Source organism: Piliocolobus tephrosceles, chromosome 17 (assembly GCF_002776525.5).
Source record: "Piliocolobus tephrosceles isolate RC106 chromosome 17, ASM277652v3, whole genome shotgun sequence".
Taxonomy (NCBI): domain Eukaryota; kingdom Metazoa; phylum Chordata; class Mammalia; order Primates; family Cercopithecidae; genus Piliocolobus; species Piliocolobus tephrosceles.
This window is the reverse complement of record NC_045450.1, coordinates 52,022,269-52,047,656: the sequence shown is the minus strand read 5'-3', so window position 1 is coordinate 52,047,656 and position 25,388 is coordinate 52,022,269. Positions and strand designations below refer to the sequence as shown.

At 55.4% G+C, this 25,388-nt stretch overlaps 3 protein-coding genes across 6 annotated transcripts in view; 2 read left to right on the top strand and 1 right to left on the bottom strand.

Moving 5' to 3' along the window:
- Positions 1 to 733: 733 nt before the first annotated feature.
- On the top strand, positions 734 to 19,287 carry FHOD1 (formin homology 2 domain containing 1). 4 transcript variants are annotated; one of them, XM_023210153.2, is made up of 24 exons: positions 734 to 1,178; positions 8,930 to 9,036; positions 9,417 to 9,481; positions 10,271 to 10,338; positions 10,411 to 10,516; positions 10,590 to 10,684; positions 10,950 to 11,061; positions 11,147 to 11,241; positions 11,334 to 11,477; positions 11,602 to 11,750; positions 12,029 to 12,160; positions 12,283 to 12,306; positions 12,639 to 12,692; positions 14,228 to 14,343; positions 14,433 to 15,043; positions 16,485 to 16,640; positions 16,864 to 17,046; positions 17,134 to 17,253; positions 17,334 to 17,495; positions 17,893 to 18,083; positions 18,178 to 18,370; positions 18,456 to 18,618; positions 18,694 to 18,891; positions 18,966 to 19,287. In XM_023210153.2, exons 1-24 carry the CDS (start codon positions 978 to 980, stop codon positions 19,046 to 19,048), a joined length of 3,528 nt encoding a protein of 1,175 aa, XP_023065921.1. In that variant the 5' UTR covers positions 734 to 977; the 3' UTR covers positions 19,049 to 19,287. The 4 variants fall into 4 exon arrangements, with proteins under 4 accessions (XP_023065921.1, XP_023065919.1, XP_023065920.1 ...); XM_023210151.2 differs by having other exon boundaries at positions 11,984 to 12,160; XM_023210152.2 differs by lacking the exon at positions 12,283 to 12,306 and having other exon boundaries at positions 11,984 to 12,160.
- A 111-nt stretch (positions 19,288 to 19,398) lies between these two features.
- Positions 19,399 to 21,563, bottom strand: TMEM208 (transmembrane protein 208). Its single transcript, XM_023210155.1, has 6 exons — positions 21,432 to 21,563; positions 20,735 to 20,830; positions 20,250 to 20,309; positions 20,033 to 20,169; positions 19,796 to 19,880; positions 19,399 to 19,701 (listed from the first exon to the last, which is right to left on the bottom strand). The coding sequence occupies exons 1-6, from the start codon at positions 21,435 to 21,437 to the stop codon at positions 19,564 to 19,566; spliced, it is 522 nt and encodes a 173-aa protein (XP_023065923.1). The 5' UTR covers positions 21,438 to 21,563; the 3' UTR covers positions 19,399 to 19,563.
- Positions 21,564 to 21,635: 72 nt separating this feature from the next.
- Positions 21,636 to 25,388, top strand: part of LRRC29 (leucine rich repeat containing 29) — a 20,066-nt gene continuing 16,313 nt past the window's right edge. The window contains exons 1-2 of the mRNA XM_031934467.1: positions 21,636 to 21,680; positions 24,726 to 24,827. Of these exons, the coding sequence (XP_031790327.1) occupies positions 21,657 to 21,680; positions 24,726 to 24,827 (126 nt within the window). The 5' untranslated portion in view covers positions 21,636 to 21,656. The remainder of the gene's footprint in view (positions 21,681 to 24,725; positions 24,828 to 25,388) is intronic.

Sequence of the window (25,388 nt, the reverse complement as noted above, 5' to 3'; positions counted from 1 at the left end):
AAGGCCCAGACTGGCCCAGCTCATTCCAGGCGAAGAGGGAGGCTATTCTTCATCTCCCAAACCAAGAGGCACCTGGCCCTCCCTTTCCAGCACACTACAGAGAACTGTCTCATCTCCTTCATGAAGCTGACAGGAACCTATGGAAAACCCAGCCTCCTGATTTCCTTCAAACTAGGCGGGATGTCCCCAACTTTTTCCAAATCTGAGGGGCATTCGGCTCATCTCGCCCCAAACAGAGGAGGACCGTCTCCACTTTTCATTCAAGCTGAGGGGCACCCATCCCACTTTTTCTCCAAAACTGAGGGGAACGTGTTCTATCTGCCCCCTCAAACTGACTCATCCCAATCTTTTCCCTGAAAACTGAAGGGCATCCTTCCCTCTTCCTCCCACAACTAAAGGGAACTGATCTCACCTCTTCCTTCAAACTGGGTGGAATCTACTCTCACTTCTTGCTCCAAATTGAAGGGACCCCTCTCACTGCTTTCCCTAAATGAGGAAACCATAGGCACTCATCCCTCAAATGGAAGGAATGAGGGCCATCTTGTCCCTCAACTGAGAGAGACCTGGCCGGCCACTTCCTAAGGAAACTTCTGCCCCATCTGCCTTAACACCCCTCAGAGAGAAAGCAGCCTCTCTACCCCCAGACCTAAGAAAGCCTTCCAGCCTTCTGCGCGTTCTCGAAGGCGGGGCGCGAGCTCGGCTTTTCCCGCCCTCCTAGCCAGTGAACTAACGGGATTCCCAGCGGGCCCTGTGAGTGGCTAGCGCCGGCCCCGCCTCCGGCAGTGGTTACCTCCACGCGCGCACTCGGGGACTAATCTTGGCTCCACCCCCTTCCTCGGCCCCGCCTCCGTCTGGCCCCGCCCCTCCAGCCGCGTCCGGTCCGGCCCGGCCCAAACAGAGGAGCTATAGTGTGCTTGAGTGGAAGCTGCACTGGTGTCGGGACTCCGAGGCGCGCCGCGCGAGCCGACCGCGGAGCCATGGCGGGCGGGGAAGATCGCGGGGACGGGGAGCCGGTATCAGTGGTGACCGTGAGGGTGCAGTACCTGGAAGACACCGACCCCTTCGCGTGTGCCAACTTCCCGGAGCCGCGCCGGGCCCCCACCTGCAGCCTGGACGGGGCGCTGTCCTTGGGCGCGCAGATACCCGCGCTGCACCGCCTGCTGGGAGCGCCGCTCAAGGTGGGGCGATCGGGGGTTGGGGCGATCGGGGGTTCAGGGTGGGCGCCATGAAAGCTGGTGGGAGGTGCCCCTCCTGAAGAGGCTGGAGCGAGTGTTCTCCGGAAAAGTCTTGGGCTGGGGTCCCAGGGTCCACTGTGCCCCGCCTGCGGGGGAGTCCCCTCTCAAGTTGAGGGGAAACTGAAGAGGGGTGCTAGGAACTTGTCGAGCACCTGGGAAGGTGCTCGAGTTCCACTCGCCGTCCGTCTGCCAGGGTGGCTTCCCTGGTCAGGATGACTGTAGCCGCTTGGGCCGTAGCGGACCCTGGAGGCGGAGCTGGGGAGGGACCAGCTTCCACCTGCTTCAGGTGAGGTGGGGGCGGGACCACGAGGAGGGGCGGGCCGGGCGCGGGCTACTAGAGGTGGCAGAGGTTTCCTGCGGTGTCAAGAAGCTGGATTGGGGCTTGACTCTGTAGGTCAATGGGAGCATGGGAGTGCCGGCCGAGGAGAGACTTCACGGGGTGAGGGGAGTCCCCTGGAAGCGGTCTGGCCCGGCATCCGCAGAGCGCAGGAGGCTGCACGGGTGGAAAAGCCCTTTGAGTCACCGCCCCCGCCCCCACCCCCGGACACTCGCCGCCCATCGGCCCGCGCCTGGAAGTGAGAGGGAGGGCCGGGCTAATTTTAAACCGCCGGCCTGCCCTACTTTGCTGCCGCCCCGAAGCCGACTTGTGCACAGTGCGGAAAGAGGCCCTTTTCCAGATGGCCAGCCTACCTCCTCTCCCCTCCCTCTCGCCGCTGTCAGCCCCCCGCAAGCAGCCCTTTCCGGCATGCTGTTTCCGGGCCAGGACTTTGGGAGGCGCACTACCACCCCCACAGGCTCCACACCAGCCTGGCCGCCTCGAGTGCTGGGGAAGAGGAGAGAGAGTCGGGGTGGGTGCCCTCCCCTGCTCCCAGCCTCAGCTGGGCGCACAGTTGCGTAAACTTGCCCCTTGGGCCCAGGGTCTCCCCTGGAATGTGCCCCGGGCCCCCAGCCCGCATTCCTCGCGCTGCGGCCAGCCCCGCCTCTGAGCGCTGGCGGGAGGGGTGGTGAGACTATTGGCCTGGGGAGTGGCGCGTGTCCAGGCCAGAACCCCGGCTTCAAGGCCATGGCTGGAAGAATTCAGCACACTCCTCACCGCCAGAGTTTTGACGCAGCCCCCGCTTGCCCTGCCCTATTCGGAGGGGCAATTTGAGGTGTGCCTGGAAGAAGCGTGTGCAGCTGGCGGCCACCTCCCATTCAGGATGGGGGCTGGGAAGACAGGAGTGCTGAACTAAGACTGGTTCCTGCTCCCAGGCTCCTAAAGTCCGGGTCCTGAAATAAGGATGGAGCACTAGAGAAAATATGGTATTCCTCTCATCCTCCCACTCAAGGATTGGACCTAGCCCTGACACCACCCCTGCATTTTTTTTTTTTTTTTTTTTAGGCGGGTTTCGGGCTGTGCCCCCCAGGCTGGAGTGCACTGGGGCTATCTTGGCTCACTGCAGCCTCCACCTCCCAGGTTCTAGCAATTCTTGTGCCTCAGCCTTCCAAGTAGCTGGGATTACAGGTGTGCACCACCACACCCAGCTAATTTTTGCATTTTTAGTAGAGACAGGGTTTCTCCATGTTGGCCAGCCTGGTCACAAACTCCTGACCTCAGGTGATCTGCCTGCCTCAGCCTCCCAAAGTGCTGGGATTACAGACTTGAGCCATGGTGCCTGGCCCCTTGACACTCCTCTTCCAAACTGGGGGCAAGCCTGGCAAGTCAGCTGCAAGAAAGAGGCTCAGGACCACCCCTTCTATCTCCCTCTCATGGGACCCCTGTCCCCACCCAACCCCACCAGGTGCTCTGCCCTGTGTTCCCTGCTCCTTAACTGAAGACACTACTGAGCTCTCATGGAGAATATAAATTCCTCATCCCCAATGCAGTCCTTCCTGGTCTCCCCGATTTAATGTTCTCCCACCTGGAGTACCTGAGGACTGCCTCCCCTCCCCCACAGGGATATGGAGGCGGCACACTAGGTTACCACAATGCCAGAAGCCAGGACTCCCTGGGGCTAGCAACTCTGCCAGGAATGGTCAGATGCACTGTGATGTGCTCAACCCAAATATAAACTGTGACCACAGCCCCAGAATAGAAGGCTGGAGGAAGAGGGGCTGAGAATAGGGCAGGGGCAGGGACATCAGAGAGCTGAGCGAGGGGGAACAGGGCCCCTCCTTGCAGGAAATGTCAACAGCTCGTTCCTCCCGTAGTCCTGTAAGTGGGTGCCCCAGAGTCACAGACATGACTCAGGCCTGTCTTGCTGGCCCTCTAGAGGGGAGAGGTGGCCCAGAAACTGGGGCATCCTTGTCCCAAGCTGTAGGTCAGAAATAAGTGGAAGGGGTTCTCTACTCATTGCTTTGTCCTATGTACTGTTGTCCAGCAGAGGACAGGACACAGCCAAGTGGCCTCTGTCCTCCTCTGGGTACTGGCCCTGATCATCCCAGCAGATGAGCCCCGTCCCTGGGGATATACAGAGACCAGTCTGCTTTCTCTCTGGGGCTCCACCCACACACCCCATTGGGCCGAGCCTAACCCCTAGAGTTCCCTTGGGGGCTTCCTTTTTAAAGTGCTTTCAGATCTCAGAAACCCTTGCTCATTTCCTCCTAGTCTAGGAGGAAGCTCCTGGCCACAGCCTCTGACTCATCTTCTGGCCCTGGTTGGTGGAAGGGAGCCTGACAGTGCGTTGGGCCAGGCCTAGTGTCCCTGGGGGAACTCAGGAGCGCCTTCCACCCCTCCAAAATACTCCCCCAGCTCAGGGACCTGCCTTTGCCCCAGGGGAGAATGTGTCCTTCTGGCCTTGCATCTCATCTCCTAATCTAGAGCTTCCGAGTTCTACCCTCCCTCTGGGAAGTGTCTCAGGAGCCTCTCCCTGATACCCAAGGTCCTACCACACCTGGTAGAGCACCGACTTCTCCCTGAACTCCAGGTAGGGGGACCTGGGGTGCTTCTCTGACCCTGCTGCAAAGGCCAGGAAAGCCCTCTCCTCCTGGCAGTGGAGATAGCCCTATAAATCTGGTCATTACTAGCAACTTTGTTTCCCTAGCTATGGCTAAAAATCAGTAGGACAGGGGTGGCACTGTCCTGGAATGTTTCCTGACCCTATCCCAACCCACTCTAGCCTTTTTACATCTCAGGAGCCTTTGAGAGACTGTAGAAAATTGAGGTGTGGGCATGAGTCCTGGTCTCCTAGCCTCCCCTGGGGCTGGTCTATCCAATCTGCTGATCATTCTGGAACAGAATGGCTGAGCTGCAGCCTGGTGAGGGACCCTGACACCTAGGTTCTGGCAGAGGTAGATACTATTATCCTAGCTTGTATGGGGTGCGTGTGTCTTGGTGTTCCCTTACTGGAACTGGGAAGACCAGTTTGGGGTATTTGCAGAGTCCAGAAAACTAAGAGGATGTCTTCGGCTCTTGGCAATCCTGCTGGCCCCAGCCCTCACTCCACCTCCCCTCTAAGGTTCCTTGGAGCATTTCCAGGGCCCATCTGCCCAAGAGTTGGTCAATTAGCCCTGGCTCCTGGCTGTGCACCCTGGGGCAATGCGCTGATTTTCTGATTCTTGGTTTCCCTATCTGTAAAAGGATTATTGGTAGAATCAAATGAAATATGTGGCCCAGGCTGGGCATGGTGGCTCATGCCTGTCATCTCAGCACTTTGGGAAGCCAAGGCCAGAGGACTGCTTGAGGCCAGGAGTTCAAGAACAGTGGGTGATATAGCGAGACCCTATTTCTATTAAATTAAAAAAAAAAAAAAAAGAAAAGAAAGAGGTAGCCCAGTGCCTGGCACAGAGGAAGCATAACAAAAGATAATAAAAGTGGATTTCCTTCCCCAAGGCCCATCCTTGTCATCTCATTCAGGAAGTCACACTCTAGTTGGAGACCCACGATAACAGGAAAGGAGGGTCTTCAGAACACAGGGTCCTGTGTTTATAGGAAAGGAGACAAAAGAGGCAATTAACCAATTATTTTCTAAAACAGAAGCCCTTCAGCCTAATCCCGCCTCTTTTCCATCTTCCCTGTACCCTGCTCTGGTATGTTCAGTCTTACCTGATTACACTGTTATGAATAATATTGGGTAAGACAGTCCAAAGAAACAAGGGAGAAAAAAAAAATATATATATATATATATAAAATATATAACAGATATATGCAACAGATGTAGATATATATAACAGATATATAGCTATATATAGATATAAATTATTGATATCTATAGACATCTATGTATTATAGATCTATATCTATATATTATATATAGATAGATGGATATCTAGAAAGAGAGAGAGAAGTAGACACCATAGTCCCCTGAGCTTGACCCTGCATATAAAACCATATAAAACCAGTTGGTTTTGGGCTGCCGGAAAAGCCTGAGCCTCAAGAGTCAAGAGAATAGTGGGCTGGAGGCCAAAGTGAGAAGCTGAGCCTGGGAAGAATGGGGGAAAGACTCCACCCCAAGACAGAGTCCAGAGAAGTGAGGAAGACAAGAGCCAGGCAGGTGTCAGGGATGTGGGCCCATACTACATGCTGACCTTAAGCCCTGTCAGTAAGGACCAGGGTTTGGGCTTATTCAGGCCTGGCCCAGCCCCAGGGTGTGAGAAACAAGACCCAGAGGTTTGGCTCTCTCAGAAGGGTGACCCCAGGAAGGGGCCAGGGGTGTGAGGGACAAGTGCTATCCTGCTGGGCAGGAAGTCTCCTGCTCTTTGCTGCTTGCCTGACTCTAGCCTACCACCCTACACTTCCACCCAGGACAGACAGCTGGGTGTGGGGAGACACCGTCCTGGAAGGCACTGGACTGCCTGTTTCCCAGGACCTCCCCAGAAATGGGGCCCTGGCAGGACTGGACAGGCAAAGTGGCTAAGGAGGACATTGCCACCACAGCGAAGGGACAGGGTTGAAACTGCTCAGCTGAAGAGACTAGAGAATGTGGACCGTTGGCCAGGCACAGTGGCTCACACCTGTAATCCCAGCACTTTGGGAGGCAGAAGCAAGCGGATCAGTTGAGGTTAGGAGTTCAAGACCAGCCTGGATGACATGCTGAAACCCCGTCTCTACTAAAATTACAAAAATTAGCCAGGCATGGTGGTGCATGCCTGTAATCCCAGCTACTTGGGAGGCTGAGGTAGGAGAATCGCTTGAACCCAGGAGGCGGAGGTTGCAGTGAGCCGAGATCGCGCCACTGCACTCCAGCCTGGGAGACACAGCAAGACTCCATATCTAAAAAAAAAAAAAAAAAAAAAAAAGGGGGATCATTTAACCTTCAGGACCCTGTCCCAGATGGATGCAGGTGTCCTAGAAGGAGAGGGACATTCTCTGCTCCCTTGGGATTACAGTATGCAAGAAGGCAGGAGAGCGTGGTGGGCCTGACCTTTCTGGGGCTGTGCTGCTTCGGCCTGTGTTGGCCAGTGAATACCTGATCTTATACCTGGGTGTGTAAGCAGTTACCAGGTGTAACATGTTTTCCCTTCCCGTTTATCTTTATAGCACTCTGCCCCTCCCCTTTCTTAGCCCCCATGGAAGTTGTGACTCCACATTCACGAGCTTTTTCTGACTCAAATCTGTCTGTCTGCCCATCTGCCCCACTGGGCTGGAAGGGAAGGCAGAGGCAGTGTCTGATTCCTCCTAGGTCCTCTGCATCTGAAACCAGCCTGGTCATGAAAGTTCAAATGAATGAGATGTTCTATATGTGTGTGATTCGAGGGGATCCTTGACGGGGGTGACTCTGGGGTAGATATGTTCTTCTAGGGTCCCAGAATCTTCCAGGCCAAGGGAAGGAGATGTGGCTGTGCCTGAATGGGGGTGGGGTGGTAGGCTGCTGAGTCACCATGTGGGAAGAGATCAGGAGGAATGTGGGCTGCCCTCAGCTAAGCTGGCCCTGGACAAGATACCCCAGCCCTCGGGCCTTGCTGCCCCTTCTCAGGCCTGTTTCCAGTAGGCCCTGGAGAAGATGACTCTGCTCCCAGGGAGGGGAAAGCAGCCAGGCCCGCCCAAGGCACCCTGGGGAGGGCAGGCAGCCAGGCAGGAAGTGGGACAGAGAACAGGCTGGAGTGTTTGTCCTATGTCCCAGGTCCCAGGCGGGCGGGGGAAGGGGGCCACCCAAGGGCCCCACATGTTAAACTGTGGGGAAAGAGCCAGGTCAGGCTCTAAGGCAGGAGCAAGGGGTGCTAAACAGAGGCGGGGGCTGGGGCAGGAACTGGACTCCCTTTTTCTTCAGGGGACTAAGGCCAGTTGGAAGCCCTTGGGCGGGGTCCAGAAGAGGGCAGGGCTGACCAAACAGCAGGACAAATGTTGGAACTGACATGCCTAGTAAGATGGAGACCGGAAGACCCCTGCCTCTCCAGAGGTGGGCTCTCCCTGGGCCAAGGCATCTCAAGGGCCAGAGCCACTTAAGTCAAGGGGACTTTGCTGAACCTGCATGCCTGCACTGTGCAATGGGGGGAGGTGTCACAGGAGTCACCTCCCTCGGGTTTCTCTACAGGCACTTCTCAAGGGGCTAAGTGCCATGCCCTGTGGTGGGGGAGGAGAGCCTGGGGAGAGAAACATGGACACGTGGATGGAGCATGTGCCTGCTGGTTACAAAGGCAGGCTTTGGGGTCCTACCGTAGACTGAGTCAGACTCTAAAGTGTTTCGTTTCATTTTGTTTTTTGAGATGGAGTCTCGCTCTGTCTCCCAGGCTGGAGTGCAATGGCATGATCTCGGCTCACTGCAACCTCTGCCTCCTGGATTCAAGTGATTCTCCTGCTTCAGCCTCCCCAGTAGCTGGGATTACAGGCACCCGCCATCTTGCCTGGCTAATTTTTGTATTTTTGTAGAGACAGGGTTTCACCATGTTGGCCAGGCTGGTCTCGAACTCCTGACCTCAGGTGATCCACCCTCCTTGGCCTCCCAAAGTGCTGAGATTACAGGCGTGAGTCACTACACCTGGCCTAAAGTTGTTTTTCTAATAGGCCCCTTGGGTGTCTCTGAGGTCCAGCTAGGACCATTGTAACTGTAGCCCGCCTTGGGGGAGGGCAAATACCCTGAAATCTGGTGGGACTGGGAAGTCTATGGATCAGACACTGTCTTCACCCTCTTACTCACTGAGACACACGCACACACAGACACACTCTCCCGGTGGGTTTGTGCCTCCCAGCCATCTTGACACTTTCTCTCTGGGGCTTAATTCTTTGTGACTACAGCTTATCACCCCACAGGGCTGTGAGCTTCCTCGAAGGCAGGAACTTCCTCCCATCTTCTCTCCATTCCCCTTCCTCATCTGTGTTTATTAGCTCAACAAGTCCTAGTGAGTGCTTACTGTGTGTCAGGTGCTATGCCAGGCTCTACAGATAAAGCAGGGAGCAAGACAGACAGAGTGCCTGAACGCAGAGAACGAAGCTAGAGGAGGAGACCAGTGGCTCAGATATTAGAATGCTGTGTGGAAGGTCTCAGAGGAGAGCATACATACAGGGTGGAGTGGGTTGCATGGCAACCTAAAGAATAGGTAGGTGTCAGCCAAGAGAGGAGATGGTACAAACAAAGGCCAAGAAAGCCTGGTGCCTGACACAGATGGGCTTTGCACATAGTAGGCGCTTGAGAAACAACTGCTGAAGGAATGCACAGCCGTAGTGCAGACCCTGTGTCTCTCTGCCACCCCCCAAGTGGTAGGTAAGAGGTCAGGGGTCTTCATACATTTCCCTGCCACCTCTTCCTCAGTCTCACAGCTGTTCCCTTTGCCCCCAGTTGGAGGATTGTGCTCTGCAAGTGTCTCCCTCTGGATACTACCTGGACCCTGAGCTGTCCCTGGAAGAGCAGCGGGAGATGCTGGAGGGCTTCTATGAAGAGATCAGGTCAGAACTGATGGGGCCAGGGAGGCAAGGTTACCCCCACCCTTGCCAGGGGCTGGCTCAAATGTCAGCAGCTGAGACACTCGATCACTAGCCTGGGCCATGGGTCACCTCCTACCCCAGGGAAGTGTGCCAGGAGAATTCTAAAACCTAGCCAGTGTTACCTGCTGCCCAAGGTGGGAGTCAGGGGCTCTCCCACATACCTGAGATACCTGTGTTTGCACCAACCCTCTTGTCTGACCAACCCTTGGGTCCTTGGAGGAGCAGCTGGGAGGAACAAGCTGGGCTGGGGCTGGCATGGGGAGGTCTTTGGCTCCCTTGGCTTGTGGGGAGGGATGCTGAGGGATGGGCTGGGAGCTGCTGACGGAGATCCTTGATTCCAGCAAAGGGCGGAAGCCCACACTGATCCTTCGGACCCAGCTCTCCGTGAGGGTCAACGCTATCTTGGGTGAGTGTGTGAGGGCATCCGTGTCCAGCAGCACCTCCTCCCCATAGCCCAGTTGGCTCACTTTCAGGCCTGTGCTGAACAGTGGGCAAAGTATATTTAGCTGGATGTGCTCTCCCTCTTCCTATCCTGACCTCTCCTTCCAGGGCCAGGGTGGGAGTAGAGGGGGATTCAAGAATGTTAGAACAAGGCCGGGCACGGTGGCTCACACCTGTAATCCCAGCACTTTGAGAGGCCGAGATAGGTGGATCACGAGGTCAGGAGATTGAGACCATCCTGGCTAACACGGTGAAACCCCATCTCTACTAAAAATACAAAAAATTAGCTGGGCGTGGTGGCGGGCACCTGTAGTCCCAGCTACTTGGGAGGCTGAGGCAGGAGAATGGCGTGAACCCGGGAGATGGAGCTTGCAGTGAGCTGAGATCGTGCCACTGCACTCCAGCCTGGGCGACAGAGCAAGACTCCATCTCAAAAAAAAAAAAAAAAAAAAAAAAAAGAATGTTAGAACAGACTGGGCGTGGGAGCTCATGCCTGCAATGCCAGTGTTTTGAGAGGTCAAGGTGGGAGAATTGCTTGAGGCTAGAAGTTTGAGGCTGCAGTGAGCTATGACTGCGCCACTGCACTCCACACTCCACCTGAGTGACAGAGAGAGACCCTGTCTCTTAGACCAAAAAAAAGAAAATTATATATATATATTAGACTATTATTTGGTGGAGAGTTGTGGTTGTATCCAAGTAGAGGAAGACAGTGGGTCTGTGTCCCATTGATGGTTTCATACCCTACCTTTTGCAGAAAAGCTGTATGGCTCCAGTGGCCCTGAGCTCCGCCGCTCCCTCTTCTCATTGAAGCAGATCTTCCAGGTGAGGCCTCGCAGTGGGCTGGGAGTAAGCGTGTAGCCCAAGCCTCCCTAAACTCCCCCATGGTGCCTCCAGGAGGACAAAGACCTCGTGCCTGAATTCGTGCATTCAGAGGGGCTGAGCTGCCTGATCCGTGTGGGTGCTGCTGCTGACCACAACTACCAGAGCTACATCCTTAGAGGTCAGCCCCGCCCCTCCCCCATGACCTCTGCTCCAGCGACCCTCACTGACTCTGCCCGTCCCTGTGTCCCCAGCGCTCGGCCAGCTGATGCTCTTTGTGGATGGAATGCTGGGGGTGGTGGCCCACAGTGAGACTATTCAGTGGCTGTACACATTGTGTGCCAGCCTGGTAAGTGGCTCTCCACCCAGCCTTATACCCTTTGCCTAGTGCTTCTCTCTGGGCCTCAGTTTCTCATTCTGCAAAGTGGGCTGGAAGGGAGTGAATCTGAGGCCTCTCTAAGCCTAGAAGGCACTTCAGTGCCTGGGCCTGAAGCCAGGGTCATTCTGCCTAGATTCTCACTGGGTCCAGCCCCAGCAGCCCTTCCCCTTCCCCAGCAACAGCTGGCACAGGTCTGGCCTAAGCCCCACTCATATGTGCTGACCTCTCCCCTCAGTCCCGCTTGGTGGTGAAGACAGCCCTGAAGCTGCTGTTGGTGTTTGTAGAATACTCCGAAAACAACGCACCGCTGTTCATCTGTGCAGTGAACTCTGTGGCCAGCGCCACCGGTCAGAGACTGTCCCTTCTCCCCCACCACTCAGAGCCCTCTCTCCTACCCGTCCCCCTGTGACTGCTCCACTTTCTGTGTGGCAGGCGCTCCTCCCTGGGCCAATCTGGTGTCCATCCTGGAGGAGAAGAATGGCGCTGACCCTGAGTTGTTGGTGTACACGGTCACCCTCATCAACAAGGTCTGGCCAAGGACTGGGTGCCAGCTCTGGGATGCTCAGGCTCCTGACCTCCCCACCAACCTCAGCCTTGCCTTCTTATCCCCGCCCTCCAGACGCTGGCGGCGCTCCCGGACCAGGACTCCTTCTACGATGTGACAGATGCACTGGAGCAGCAGGGCATGGAAGCGCTGGTCCAGCGCCACCTGGGCACTGCGGGCACTGACGTCGACCTGCGCACGCAACTTGTGCTCTACGAGGTTGGCCGGGCCCTACGCTCTGAGGGGGATTGGAAGGAGGGAAGAGAGAAGCGCTGTCCCCAGCGCCCCACCCCACCTGCATGCATGTTAACCACTTTCTTACATCCTTGTCCACCTCTGCTAGAACGCCCTGAAATTGGAGGATGGAGACATCGAAGAAGCCCCAGGCGGCGGTGGGCGGCGGGAACGACGAAAGCCTTCTTCTGAGGAGGGCAAGAGGAGCCGCCGTTCCCTGGAAGGCGGGGGCTGCCCCGAGCGTGCCCTGGAACCTGGGTAAGTACGAGCCTCCGTAGATGGTGAAGGGTGGATCTACTAGCCATGGCCCCGTGCGCCGACAAGCCCTGACCCCAAACCCCTCAGGCCCCGCCCCACAGACAGCCCCACCTCCCCCACTGGCCCTGCCCTACCGACAGGCCCCACCTCCAGCCCCGCAGGCCCCACCCCACTGACAGCCCCTGCCTCCAGCTCTTCTCAGGCCCCAACCCACTGACAGCCCCTGCCTTCAGCCCCACAGGCCCCGCCTCACCGGTAGGCCCCGCCTCTTCCACCAGCCCCGCCCCGCTGACAGGCCCCACCTCCAGCCCTGTGGGCCCTCCCTCCGGCCTCCGAGCTTCAGTGAACCTTTTTCCTACCATCTCTGTGGCACCCTCAGCTGACACCTCCAGCGAGAGGAGCATCTACAAGTAAGCAGGGAGACAGAAGTCACCCTGGAGTCCTCTCTCCCACTTTCCCTCTGCTTTGCGCCCCTCCATGGGCACTCAGCCTCCTCTGCCCAAACGCGTGCTTTCTCTCTCTCTCTTTCCAGACTTCACCAAACTGCTCCCGTTTGGTAAGTGACTGCCAGCGGGTGGGGTTAGGCTCTGACTGGATCTCCTCCTCCTGTGGTTTCCTCTCCTCCAACATTCTGCCTGTCTTTGCCTCTTACCATGTCTCCCGCCCCCGTCACTCCCTTGTTCTGCTGCCTCTGTCTCTTCTGGCACCCTGTCCTGCTCCATGTCAGTCTCTCCCCTCCCCTTCTAGTTTCCTCGTGTCATGTCTTGCCTCGCTTCCCACTGTGGCTGGGAAGGAACCCCAATATCACTGCCCAGCTCTGGGTGGGTATGAGCAACCATGGAGCTGGCACCACAGTTACCATCTCTTCCTCTCATCCTCCCTACCCAGGGCCCCTGAGAGCCCACCCGTCCCCCAGTCCCCTCCTGGGCAGGCCAGTTTGGAGTAAGTACAGAGGCCGGCCTGCCAGGCCTGCCATGTGCTCAGGGCTTCAGCATTGCTTCCCCCAGCAGGGGTTCCACGTGCCTGATGCAACCAAAGCTGGGGAACTCAGGCCCATCCTCTTCCAGACATATGCCCCCTCCGTAACCTAAAGGCTAAGCACTGGGAACAAATTCACTGGGGTCACAGTGGTCCCTGTGCTTCAATAGCAACACCTTAGCAGCCAGAGATGGGGATGTGGACGCCCAACCTGGGGCTCATTCTGCCATGTCCTCAGCTCAGGAGTGAGCAGGGAGGGGACCTAGGGTGCTGTGTGGTGTGGGGGTAGAGGGGTAACCTAAGGCTGAGGGCAAGGCAGGGACTGAGAGCCGACAGAGGCTGGAGGGGCCAGAAAATAGACACTGGATTGCACCCATTATTTCAGCATAAAATGAAGGTCCACTGTTTACCACGTCCTGTTTTTTTTTTTTTTTTTTTTTTTTATGAGACAGAGTCTTGCTCTGTCTCCAAGGCTGGAGTGCAGTGGTGTGATCTCAGCCCACTGCAACCTCTGCCTCCCAGGTTCAAGCAATTCTCCTGCCTCAGCCTCCCAAGTAGCTGGGACTATAGGCCTGCACCATGACACCCGGGTAGTTTTTGTATTTTTAGTAGAGACAGGGTTTCACCATGTTGGCTAGGCTGGTCTCAAACTCCTGACTTCAAGTAATCCACCCACCTCTGCCTCCCAAAGTGCTGGGATTACAGGCGTGAGCCGCCGCACCTGGCCTGTTTACCAGGTCCTTTCCTGGGCATAGGCTCCCACAAGCTATCAGACATGCCAAGGGAGGGACAGCCTGATATGCCCATTGGGACAGCTATCCCCTTCCCCTGCTCTAAGAGTCCTTGTCTAGACTCAAGACACCAGCCTGGGCAATATAGCAGGACCTCATCTCTACAAAGACATTTTTAAAAATTTGGCTGGGTGCATCATTCACACCTGTAATCCCAGCACTTCAGGAGGCTGAGGTGGGAGGATTGGTTAGGCCAGGAATTCAAGGCCAGCCTGAACAACATAGTGAGACCCTGTCTCCTCAAAAAAATTCAAAAATTAGCTGGGTGTGGTGGCACATGTCTGTAGTCCCAGCCACTTGGGAGGTTGAGGGTCAAGCCCAGGAGATTGAGGCTGCAGATGGTGAGCTATGATCACACCACTGTACTCCAGCCTGGGTGACTGACAGAGTGAGACCCTGTCTCTAAAAAACAAACAAACAAAAAATCAGGACAGTGAACATGAACGAGGTTGCAATTTAGATGTTAAGTAGAACTTCTCCCCGTATTTTCACCTGGGAATGCAGGGTTGGTAGTAATCCTCCCCAGATGTGGAGGACTGAAGAGGGGCTGGCCTTGGTGGGCGTGGTTCTGGTCTGCTTAGTGCATGGACTGTTCCCCATGTGTCTGTGTGTGCCTGCAATTGGGGGTGGTGTCCAGGGGCTCAGCAAGGCGTCTGCACTTGGGCTGGGGTGTGTCAGACACTGTCACTGACAAGCACCTTCCCTCAGAGCCCGGTTCCTGGAGAATGTGGCGGCAGCAGAAACAGAGAAGCAGGTTGCGCTGGCCCAGGGTCGGGCAGAGACATTGGCCGGGGCCATGCCCAGTGAGGCAGATGGACACCCGGGTGAGTAGGTGGGTGGGCAGGCAGAGCCTGCCTGTTGCTCTGTTGCCCCACAGGGGGCATGGCACCGACAGCTCCTTCCCTTTCTTTAGATGCCCGGCAACTCTGGGACTCCCCAGAGACAGCACCTGCACCCAGAACACCCCAGAGCCCTGCCCCCTCTGTCCTGCTCCGGGCCCAGCGAAGCCTTGAGCCAGAGCCCAAGGAGCCACTGATGCCAGCAGGCCCCAAGGCTGAGCCCATCTGGGAGCTCCCTACTCGTGCACCCAACCTCTCTATTGGGGACCTGGACTTTTCAGATCTAGGGGAGGATGAAGACCAGGACATGCTGAATGTAGAGTCCGTGGAGGCTGGGAAAGAGGTCCCAGCTCCCGCACCCCCACTGCCCCTACTCTCAGGAGTCCCCCCACCTCCCCCACCTCTACCTCCCCCACCCATCAAAGGCCCGTTCCCACCACCTCCACCTCTACCTCTGGCTGCCCCACTTCCCCATTCATTGCCTGACAGCTCAGCCCTCCCCACCAAGAGGAAGACGGTAAAACTTTTCTGGCGTGAGCTAAAGCTGGCTGGGGGCCATGGAGTCTCTGCAAGCCGCTTTGGGCCCTGCGCCACCCTCTGGGCTTCACTGGAGCCTGTCTCAGTGGACACAGCCCGGCTGGAACACCTCTTTGAGTCTCGTGCCAAAGAGGTGCTGCCCTCCAAGGTAAATCCACTCATCTGCAAGGCAGCCCCACTGGAGGCGGGAGGGAATCAGAGCTCAAGGATCTGACCTGTTGGAGCTAGTCACTCACTTCCCACATGGGGAAACTAAGACAAAGAAAGGAGTAGGGAATTGTCCAAGGTCTCCTAACAAGGGATCAGCAGTGCCCCAACTAGAATCTAAACTTGGCCGGGCATGGTGGCTCACGCCTGTAATCCGAGAGTTTGAGACCAGCCTGTGCAACATAGTGACACCTTATCTCTACTAAAAGTTGGGCCGGGCGCAGTGGCTCATGCCTGTAATCCCAGGACTTTGGGAGGCCAAGGTAGGTGGATCATTTGAGTTCAGGAGTTTGAGACCAGCCTGGTCAAACTGGGAAAACCCCGTCTCTACTGAAATTAGAAAATTAGCCAGGCGTGGTGGTGGGCACCTGTAATCCCAGCTATTCGGGAGACTGAGGCAGGAGAATCGCTTGAACCTGGGAGGTAGAGGTTGCAGTGAGTTGAGATCGCACCATTGCACTCCAGCCTGGGGGACAAGAGCAAGACTTCGTCTCAAAGATAAATAAGTAAATAAAAATAAATAAATAAATGTTAAAAAAAAAATTGGCCAGGCATAGTGGCTCACCCCTGTAATCCCAGCACTTTGGGAGGCCAAGGCAGGCAGATCACTTGAGACCAGGAGTTTGAGACCAGCCTGACGAACATGGTGAAACCCTGTCTCTACTGAAAATATGAAAATTAGCTGGGTGTGGTGGCTCAGGCCTGCAATGCCAGCTACTTGGGAGGCTGAGGCAGGAGAATTGCTTGAACCTGTGAGGTGGAAAAACAAAAAGTTTAAAAAAAAAAAAGTTGGTTATGGTGGTACACGCCTGTAATCCCAGCTACTTGGGAGGCTGAGGCAGGAAGATCCCAGAAGATAAGCTGCAGTGGGCTATGATGGCACCACTGCACTCCAACCTAGGTGGTAGAGTGAGGCCCTGTCTCAAAAGAATCTAAGCTCATCCCCTGCCTTACACATCCCAGGTTGCCAGTTTGTCAGTTGTGGGATCATTTGGCAATCTAGAGGAGGACCTTGCAGTGCCCTCTTAGATTGCTGTCCCAGCTAGTCCATTCTTTTTTTTTTTTTTTTGAGATGGAGTCTTGCTCAGTCGCCCAGGCTGGAGTGCAGTGGCGTGATCTCAGCTCACAGCTCACTGCAAGCTCCGCCTCCTGCCTCAGCCTCCCAAGTAGCTGGGATTAGAGGCACCAGCCACTACGCCCAGCTGATTTTTTTTGTATTTTTAGTAAAGACGGGGTTTCACCATGTTAGCCAGGATGGTCTCCCATCTCCTGACCTCGTGATCCAACCGCCTTGGCCTCCCAAAGTGCTGGGATTACAGGCGTGAGCCACTGCGTCTGGCCCCCTTCCTCAGTCTTACACTGCCCTTCCCCCAACCATGCAGAAAGCTGGTGAGGGCCGCCGGACAATGACCACAGTACTGGACCCCAAACGCAGCAATGCCATCAACATCGGCCTAACCACACTGCCACCTGTGCATGTCATTAAGGCTGCCCTGCTCAACTTTGATGAGTTTGCTGTCAGCAAGGATGGCATTGAGGTGGGGTCACCCAGCTATGGGTGTGGGAGGGAGGTCTGGCCTTCTCCTTTGGTAGGTGGGCATTTCCTGTCCCTCCAGTGGTGGGCATGGGCTTGGCATTTCTGCAGGGCAGTCCCCAGACTCTGGGGCCTCCCCTAGATGACTGAGGGACGGGTCAAGACCAATGCCTGAGGCCTCAGGCCTGCACTGAGTGGGGCATGTCAGGCTCTGGCTACATTCTCAGAAGCTACTGACCATGATGCCCACGGAGGAAGAGCAGCAGAAGATTGAGGAAGCCCAGCTGGCCAACCCTGACATACCCCTGGGCCCAGCTGAGAACTTCCTGATGACTCTTGCCTCCATTGGTGGCCTCGCTGCTCGTCTACAACTCTGGGCCTTCAAGCTGGACTATGACAGCATGGAACGGGTACCTGGGTCTTGGAGTGGGACAGACAGTAGGGACAGGTAAGCATCATGACCATGTAGTCTAAGAGTCCCTGGTCTCCCATACCAGGAAATTGCTGAGCCACTGTTTGACCTGAAAGTGGGTATGGAACAGCTGGTACAGAATGCCACCTTCCGCTGCATCCTGGCTACCCTCCTAGCTGTGGGCAACTTCCTCAATGGCTCCCAGGTGAGTGAGATTACATGGGGACTAGGGGGAGTCAGGGTTCTGGAGCCAACCAGGCCCAGGCTCAGAAAGGGTCCTTTCAGAGCAGCGGCTTTGAGCTGAGCTACCTGGAGAAGGTGTCAGAGGTGAAGGACACGGTGCGCCGACAGTCACTGCTACACCATCTCTGCTCCCTAGTGCTCCAGACTCGGCCTGAGTCCTCCGACCTCTATTCAGAAATCCCTGCCCTGACCCGCTGTGCCAAGGTTAGCACCTGCCAGAATCAACCAAGGCTGGACGAGGCATGAGAAGCGCTGCTTCCTGGGCCTGGCTCCTCCCTCTTCTCCCTATTTGGGCTGCTATGCCAGGGCTTGCTCCAGCCACCTGGGTGTGAGCTATGCCCTCTGCCAGAAATGCTCTTTCCTCTATTGGCCTGGCCACACCTACCCAGTCTTTGGGTCTGTTGAACTGCCACTTCCCCCAATAAACCTTCTGTTCCTCATTCAAATCAAATGGACTTGTGTCTCTTGCACTAGTCTATGAGCTTTTGAATGTCTGTGTCCTTAGGGCCCAAGCTGGCCAGTCTGGCTCAGAGGCAGCCTCAGGCCATGTCTTATCTACAGGGTGTTGGGGGACAGTATGTACACCCCCTTGCTTTCTCAGGTGGACTTTGAACAGCTGACTGAGAACCTGGGGCAGCTGGAGCGCCGGAGCCGGGCAGCTGAGGAGAGCCTGCGGAGCTTGGCCAAGCATGAGCTGGCCCCAGCACTGCGTGCCCGCCTTACCCACTTCCTGGCCCAGCGAGCCCGCCGTGTTGCCATGCTGAGGATAGTGCACCGCCGTGTCTGCAATAGGTAGGGGCATGGACCCAAGAGAGGCAGGACAGCCACCACCCTCCCTCAGACAACAAGCAGGACTCACCGTCCCTCCCCACTCTGACCTGCCTAGGTTCCATGCCTTCCTGCTTTACCTGGGCTACACCCCGCAGGCGGCCCGTGAAGTGCGCATCACGCAGTTCTGCCACACGCTGCGGGAATTTGCGCTTGAGTATCGGACTTGCCGGGAACGAGTACTACAGCAGCAGCAGAAGCGGGCCACATACCGTGAGCGTAACAAGACCCGGGGACGCATGATCACTGAGGTGGGTGCCCTTCCGGGTCTTAGTCTTCACTGCCACCTCCTTGGTTTCCTTCGCTCCTCCCAGCTCACCCTTCTTCTTTCTTCAGACAGAGAAGTTCTCAGGTGTGGCTGGGGAAGCCCCCAGCAACCCCTCTGTCCCAGTAGCAGTGAGCAGTGGGCCAGGCCGGGGAGATGCTGACAGTCATGCTAGTATGAAGAGTCTGCTGACCAGCAGGCCTGAGGACACCACACACAATCGCCGCAGCAGAGGTGAGGCCCATAGCTGCTGTGGGGAATGGGCTCCACGGCCACCTTGGCCTGACCTTCCTATCTGGCCTCCCTCAGGCATGGTCCAGAGCAGCTCCCCAGTCATGCCCACAGTGGGGCCCTCCACTGTACCCCCAGAAGAACCCCCAGGCTCCAGTTTACCCAGTGATACATCAGATGAGATCATGGACCTTCTGGTGCAGTCGGTGACCAAGAGCAGTCCTCGTGCCTTAGCTGCTAGGGAACGCAAGCGTTCCCGCGGCAACCGCAAGTCTTGTAAGTAACCCCCCACAACCCCGCTGCCCACCTGAACCCCATCAACTCCCTCCAACCCTATTGTGTCCCTGCAGTGAGACGGACGTTAAAGAGTGGGCTCGGAGATGACCTGGTGCAGGCACTGGGACTAAGCAAGGGTCCTGGCCTGGAGGTGTGAAGGTGCTGCATCCCGGAAATCTATCTGGACCCTGGACTGCAGTGCAAGAGATGATAGAATGAGGAAGGCTCAGAGCAGAATTCTGGCCCCAGAACTCTGTGCCCAGGAGCCATGCCTTAAGCAGTATTAGCTGTGTGTGTGTGCATGTAAGCGTGTGTGTGTGTGTGTGCATATGCATGTGCATGTGTGTGAGCTCCTTGAACTCACGGAGCAAAATAAAATTTTCTTAGCTAATCCAACAGGCTTTCTCTTCTTTCAGGGTCCCCACCAGGCTGGGTCTGTAGCAGGAGAGAAATCCCGTAGGACCAGCTTTTCCTGCTTCATCCCTCATCACCCACACAGCCATCAGCCACATTCTAAGCCATTTATTCAATGACCCTATAGAATATAAGTATACCCAATACCTCAGACTGCTTTTGGCCCCTGGACTAGACCCTCATTGCTCCAGGCATGGGGGGCCGTGCACCTTGACAGAGTCAACCAGGGCCAACGGCCTGTGGCCACAATGTCAATGGCTATAACCGCTTCATCTGCCGCCGCTCCTGTCGGCGCTGCCGTTTCTCATTGTGCTCTGGTGCTGGAGTGCCACTGTCTGCAGTGAACCAGGGGCCCAGGACATTCACCCACAGGAGGTAAAGGGCCCGGCCTGGAGCCTACAAGAGAAATGGTAACTTGAAGCAAGGTGCAGGGAATAAAAAATGGGGAGGGTTAGATGCCCCTTCTTGGGAGCGTCCCCAGCCCACGTACCAGAAGCCAGAAGGACCAGACATAGAGAGAGAAGCAGCTGAGCACCTGCACAATGGCTGTTAGTAGGATCACATCCTTAAGGTGCCTGTGGATAGAAACAAAGCTGCCAAAGACAGCAGATGGGCCCCAGTTCAACTCCCTTCCACCCTTTTCAAGTTGCAAGTAGCTGTGCTTCTTGGGCTATCTGGGCCCCAGCCCTGGGGCCGCTCACCTGGGCTGGCGGTGGGGGACACTCACTCTGCCATGCCCTGCTCCATGTTGAGGTCCATGCCACCATCCATCAGGGCCCCATCCTCAGAGAACGCTGCCCGTGCCATCGAGCTCATAGAGTGGTAGCTGGCCCCATACACTGCCAGACTAAAGCCCAGGGCCAACTGCAGAGCAAGAATGAGGGTATCAAAGGTCAGCCACTGACCCTATGCACTCATCCACCTCCCAGGATGGAGATACTTACCCAGGCCCAAAATGAGGCAGATGAGTAAAAGAAGACCAACGTCACAAAACAGTAGATGGCCTGCAAGCAATCACAGGATCAGGCTGGGGTCAGAAGGTACCTCCAAACCATGGGTCTCCCTCAACTCTGACCAAGAATTAAGCCAGGCTGTGGGATGAGCAAGGTTGTTCTTACAGGGCTGAAGAAAGAGCCCTGCTCCCTGAATCCCAAATATCCAGACTCTCCTCTGACACCCAACTCAGCCCAGGAAAGAAGCCTCTGTGTACTTGGAGGTAGGAAGGGCTCTCAAATTCAGCTACGACTCACACCTTCATTTCCTTTGTGTTTTACTAGTCAGTACTTTCTCTGTGCCCAGATCTCTCATTTCTTTTTGACTGGACCTCTCTTCTAGAGCTTTTTCGGGTACCACTACTTCTCACCAAGCAGGGCTGAGGACTAGGGGACTGACTATAAGCGGGCATAGAAGCAAGGAGGCAGACACTTACATTGGCCCCCAGTATGATCCTCAGGTAGAACTTCAGGGTCTCTTTGTTCTCTTCAAATATCTGCTTCTTCCCTCTCGTGCCCACTTTGCCCTTGGGCTGCAGAGGGATGATGAGATGACGTCAGGAGGCCACGATCCTCCTCATTCTCCCCACTAGCCCGGTTAGCTATAGAGCTCCAGCTGCAACTCAGCCAGGTCCCCGTAGTGCTGAAACCTAGCACAATCCCTGGGATGTCCACCCATCCTCCAGTCCATCCTGTCTAGGGGCTGACGCCCTCTCTCCAGCACCCACAGCTAGGATCCTGCTCGCCCTAGAATAATTCAACCCTAAGCTAATACCGCCTCTGGATCCCGTGGTAGTTTAGCTTTAGGCAACGACTCTTCCAAGGGTACTCCTGGGCGGAGTTGAATGGTGCCTCTCTCAGGCCTCCGCTGCGGTAGTCCCGATCTGGGCTAACGCCCATCTCAGGTCACTTATATCTCTGGCCTGCTCTGGTACTGATGCCCAAGCCGCTCCGGCCCTAGTCCTGGTATGGTCCTGCGCCGCCCTCCCCAGCCCAATTCTAGTACGGTCTGGCCAGGGGATGGCGCCCCCCTCCGGCCCACCCCGTATCCCTTAATGTCCTTTCTCAGTTTTCACTCTCACAACCCCTGGAGAGCTTGGCTGATGCGGACCCCGCCCTACACATCCTCCTTACCGCCATGGTGCGAGACAAATACCCAGCCCGGGGAACAAGGTAGAGCGACCGAAACCGCAATCACTGAGCACCACATCGGCAGCACATGTACTTCCGGCGCAGACCAAAGTGGTCAGATTCTGGGACGGAAATAGGGCTCACTTCCTTCCCAAGCCCCTCCCCAAAGGGGCGAGACTACACTTCCCAGAAAGCCTTGCGCGGGGGGGCGGAGGCGGCAGGGATGCGATGGCGGAGTCGCTGCCCCTGGAGGTGAGAGGAAGCCGCCCTCAGGCCTAGCTCCGGACAGGCCCCGCCCTCGGGGTCCCGAGGTTTGGGGAGGGGCTGTCAGATAGCTAGCCCGGCCCCTCCCGCCTGGCGGAAACGACCTGCCCTCCCGATCCCGCGACCTTCTAGCTCTGGGTAACGGCTCCTCCTTTGGGCCACTCTGTCCCTTTAGCTTGAGGGACCGTCCTCCCCTTCCCTATCGGCCCCAGGAGATAGCTGCCCTGTCACCTCAGCGAGAACAGGCCCTCTACCCATCCCCTTCCCTTGAGGTGGCTGTCTCCTCCCCGCTCAGTTCTGGAAGATGTCCGCTCCATCTCATCGTCCCGAAGGGTAACTGATCTTATCCCCATTGGTCCCTTGGGATGATCTCTCCATTTCCTACGCCCCGACAGAGACGGCCGCCCCCTCTCCCTGGCAGTGGGAAACAGACTGCTCCCTACCTATCAACTGCAATGATCTCTGAGTTCCTTTAGCAAGGATAGGCCTGTTCCCCATTCCTAGGCCCCTAGTGATGCCCGCCCTTATCCCTTTCACTCCATGGGATGTTTGCTCCTTCCCCTTAGCCAGGGGCAAGACCACTCTGCCCCATCTGCCAAGGAGATAACAGGTTTTGTCTTAGTGGTCTGTTGGAATGGCTTCTCCATCTCTTTTGTCCTGAGGGTTGGCAGGCCCCTCTCTCTGCCCATGGGAAACAGGCCACCCTTTCCCACCGGTCCTGGAATGATGCTCCCTATCCTTAGCAAAAATAGGCCTGTTCCCACCCCCTTTAGCTTGCACTGCTATTCCTTTCCCCCTTAGCTTTAGGGGCTATTTCCATCCCCATAGACCCCATGAGTGACCAGTCATTATCTCCAGTAGCCCCCTTGAGATGGGACTCATGGGATGGCCACTCCATCCTCATCACTGCCTCCTCTCATCCCTCTAGAAAGGCCACCCTCTTCTTAGGTCAATGAATTGTGTCCCTCCCCAACTCACCCCAAGGGATGACAGGTTTGTTTCCCTCTCCCTTTGCTCTTGTGCTGGTTTCTTAGCCCCAGAAGACAAGATGGCCACTGTCTTAACTCGGCTCAAACAGGCTTCCCTGCCTCCCTGGAGGGATTGGACTTGGTCAGTCCCAGTCCCCATCAATACTGTCTTCCCTATGCCTAGCCTCCCTGGCTCAATTCTATTCTCCCAGTCATTGTCCTCTCAGTAATGACTACTTTATTTCCCTGACCCCTTCCCTGAGCATACTCTTGGTGAAAATAGAGGTAGAGGACTGGACTGCCCAACCTTAATTTAATCCAGTAAGCACTGGCTGAGCACTGTGCCTGTGTGCTTGGCATCTGAGAAGGGAAGGAGAGATCACAATGGGTTGCTGAAGTCAAGCTTCAGGAAGGGGATCCCAGGGAAAAGGCCCACATAGGCAAAAGGAAATAGACATGCTATGTTTGTAGGGCAGTAGAGAGACTGGATTGGGGAAGTTCGGGGACCAGCGAGTCCAATCAGGCACAGAGACCTGGCAGTGCTGATCCAGGAGTGAAGACTGTCCTGAGAGTACTGGTGAACCCTGAAGTTTTACAGCAGGGGTGAGCTGACACTGAAAACTGTTTTATAGGAAAAATTAACCTTGTGACAGTGTGCATAATGTATTAGCAAGGATGAACTTGGAGGCAGAGTTCAGGTGGGACCTTGTGGAAGGAATCCAGGTTTGAGGTGGTAGAAATCTGAGCTACCGAGGTGGGGAAGTTGCAAAGGTAGAAATTTTAGTAACAGCAATCCAGCAACCATTTATGGAACATCTAGTTGTCACACACACACTATATATATGTAAAATTCAATCCCCATGAGGCTATGATCTAGATTTTTTTAAAGTATCCGTATTTTATAGATATAGAAACATACTCAGAGAGGTCAAATGCCTTGTTTAAGGTCACACAGCAGTATGACAGGAAGTAGTGGAGCTGGAATTTGAATGAGTCTAGGTTAGCCTGGCGTAAAGCCTGTGCATTACACCTGTATCTGGGAGCAAGGGACAGAAGGGTTTGAATAGTAGAAAGTGTTATCAGGTAGATGCACTGTTGGCATTGAAAGGGGAATTTGGGAGGAGGGGCTGTTTGGGGCAGAGGGTAGAATATGAGTTTTGGTTGAGATTAAAGTGATGGCTAAACATTTGCATGGACAATTGGCAATATGGACTAGCACTTGGAATAATAGGACAATATGGGAATATTGAATTGTTGGTTATTCCTGTGTTGGTAAACAGAAAACCAAAAGACCCAGGTCTGAGCCCTGGGAGCCACAGAAGAATCCAAAAACGAGGCAATTGGGATGCAGGGAGGAAGATTCCAGAAGAAAAAAATATTTAATATCAAATCATTCTAGGCCTCACTGGCAACCCCTTCCCCAGTCCCATTTAGGACCTCGAACCTCACCACCCCCTAGGTGGGGGAAGGGCCTGAGCCTCCCAGGCTAGGTCTTGCTGGGATCGCATCTTAACAACCAGTGGAGTGGGCACGGTGGCAGTGGAGAAGATGGAAAAAGAGCAGAGTCCCAGAGCTTGAGCCATGAGGGCAGGAGGACCAAGCATGGCTTCCTGAGGACTAGAGTGAGCACACCTGGCCTTCTGTGCTCTAGGTCCTATGCAGGACACTTGACTGTGTTCTTTAATTCTCACAATAACCCATTTAAACCTCACTACAATTGCCATTTCACAGATAAGGAAAACAAAGTTCTAGAGGTCAGTTGGCAGAGTAGAGAGTTGAACTAGGTTTATCTGGCCTCAGTGCGCAGGCTTTTTCTACTCAGCTAGGCAGGAAGTTTGATTGTTATCAGTCAGTGCAAGCCTGCACCCAGCTCAGGAAAGGTTTGTTCACAGGAAAGATATCTGAAGCCTGGAGCGGGGAAGTGAATGCTTTGTGAAACTTCACATCTAAGATAAAATAGAAGCCAGTGCTCTGGTGCCCTCAGACCCATGGTGCTATCAGCTGGAGTCGGTTCCAAAGACCTCCCAGCTCTGACAGTCCCCAATGCCCTGTCTTTTTCCCTCAGATGCTCACATATATTCTGAGCTTCCTGCCTCTGTCAGATCAGAAAGAGGCCTCCCTCGTGAGTTGGGCTTGGTACCATGCTGCTCAGAATGCCCTTCGGGAGGTAAGGCACCCACCCTCCCCCATCCCATCCTCACGTGTTTCTCACTTCAGCTTACTTGTGGCCCTGCTCATGTATCTCCATCCATCCATCCATCCATCCATCCATCCATCCATCCATCCATCCATATATGCTCATATATGCACATGTATACATACATTCATACGTACTTGGCTCTCGGTACAGTGCTAGGGCTACACAGACGAATAAGACACAGTTCCCTAAGGAGCTCACATTCCAGTGAAGGAGAAAGACAAGTAATATGAATGATCATGCTATTGTGTGCTCAGTGCTATGACACTGGGAAGAAAGAGTTTGGGCTGGGCGCGGTGGCTCAAGCCTGTAATCCCAGCACTTTGGGAGGCCGAGACGGGCGGATCACGAGGTCAGGAGATCAAGACCATCCTGGCTATCATGGTGAAACCCCGTCTCTACTAAAAATACAAAAAACTAGCCGGGCGAGGTGGCGGGCGCCTGTAGTCCCAGCTACTTGGGAGGCTGAGGCAGGAGAATGGCGTAAACCCGGGAGGCGGAGCTTGCAGTGAGCTGAGATCCGGCCACTGC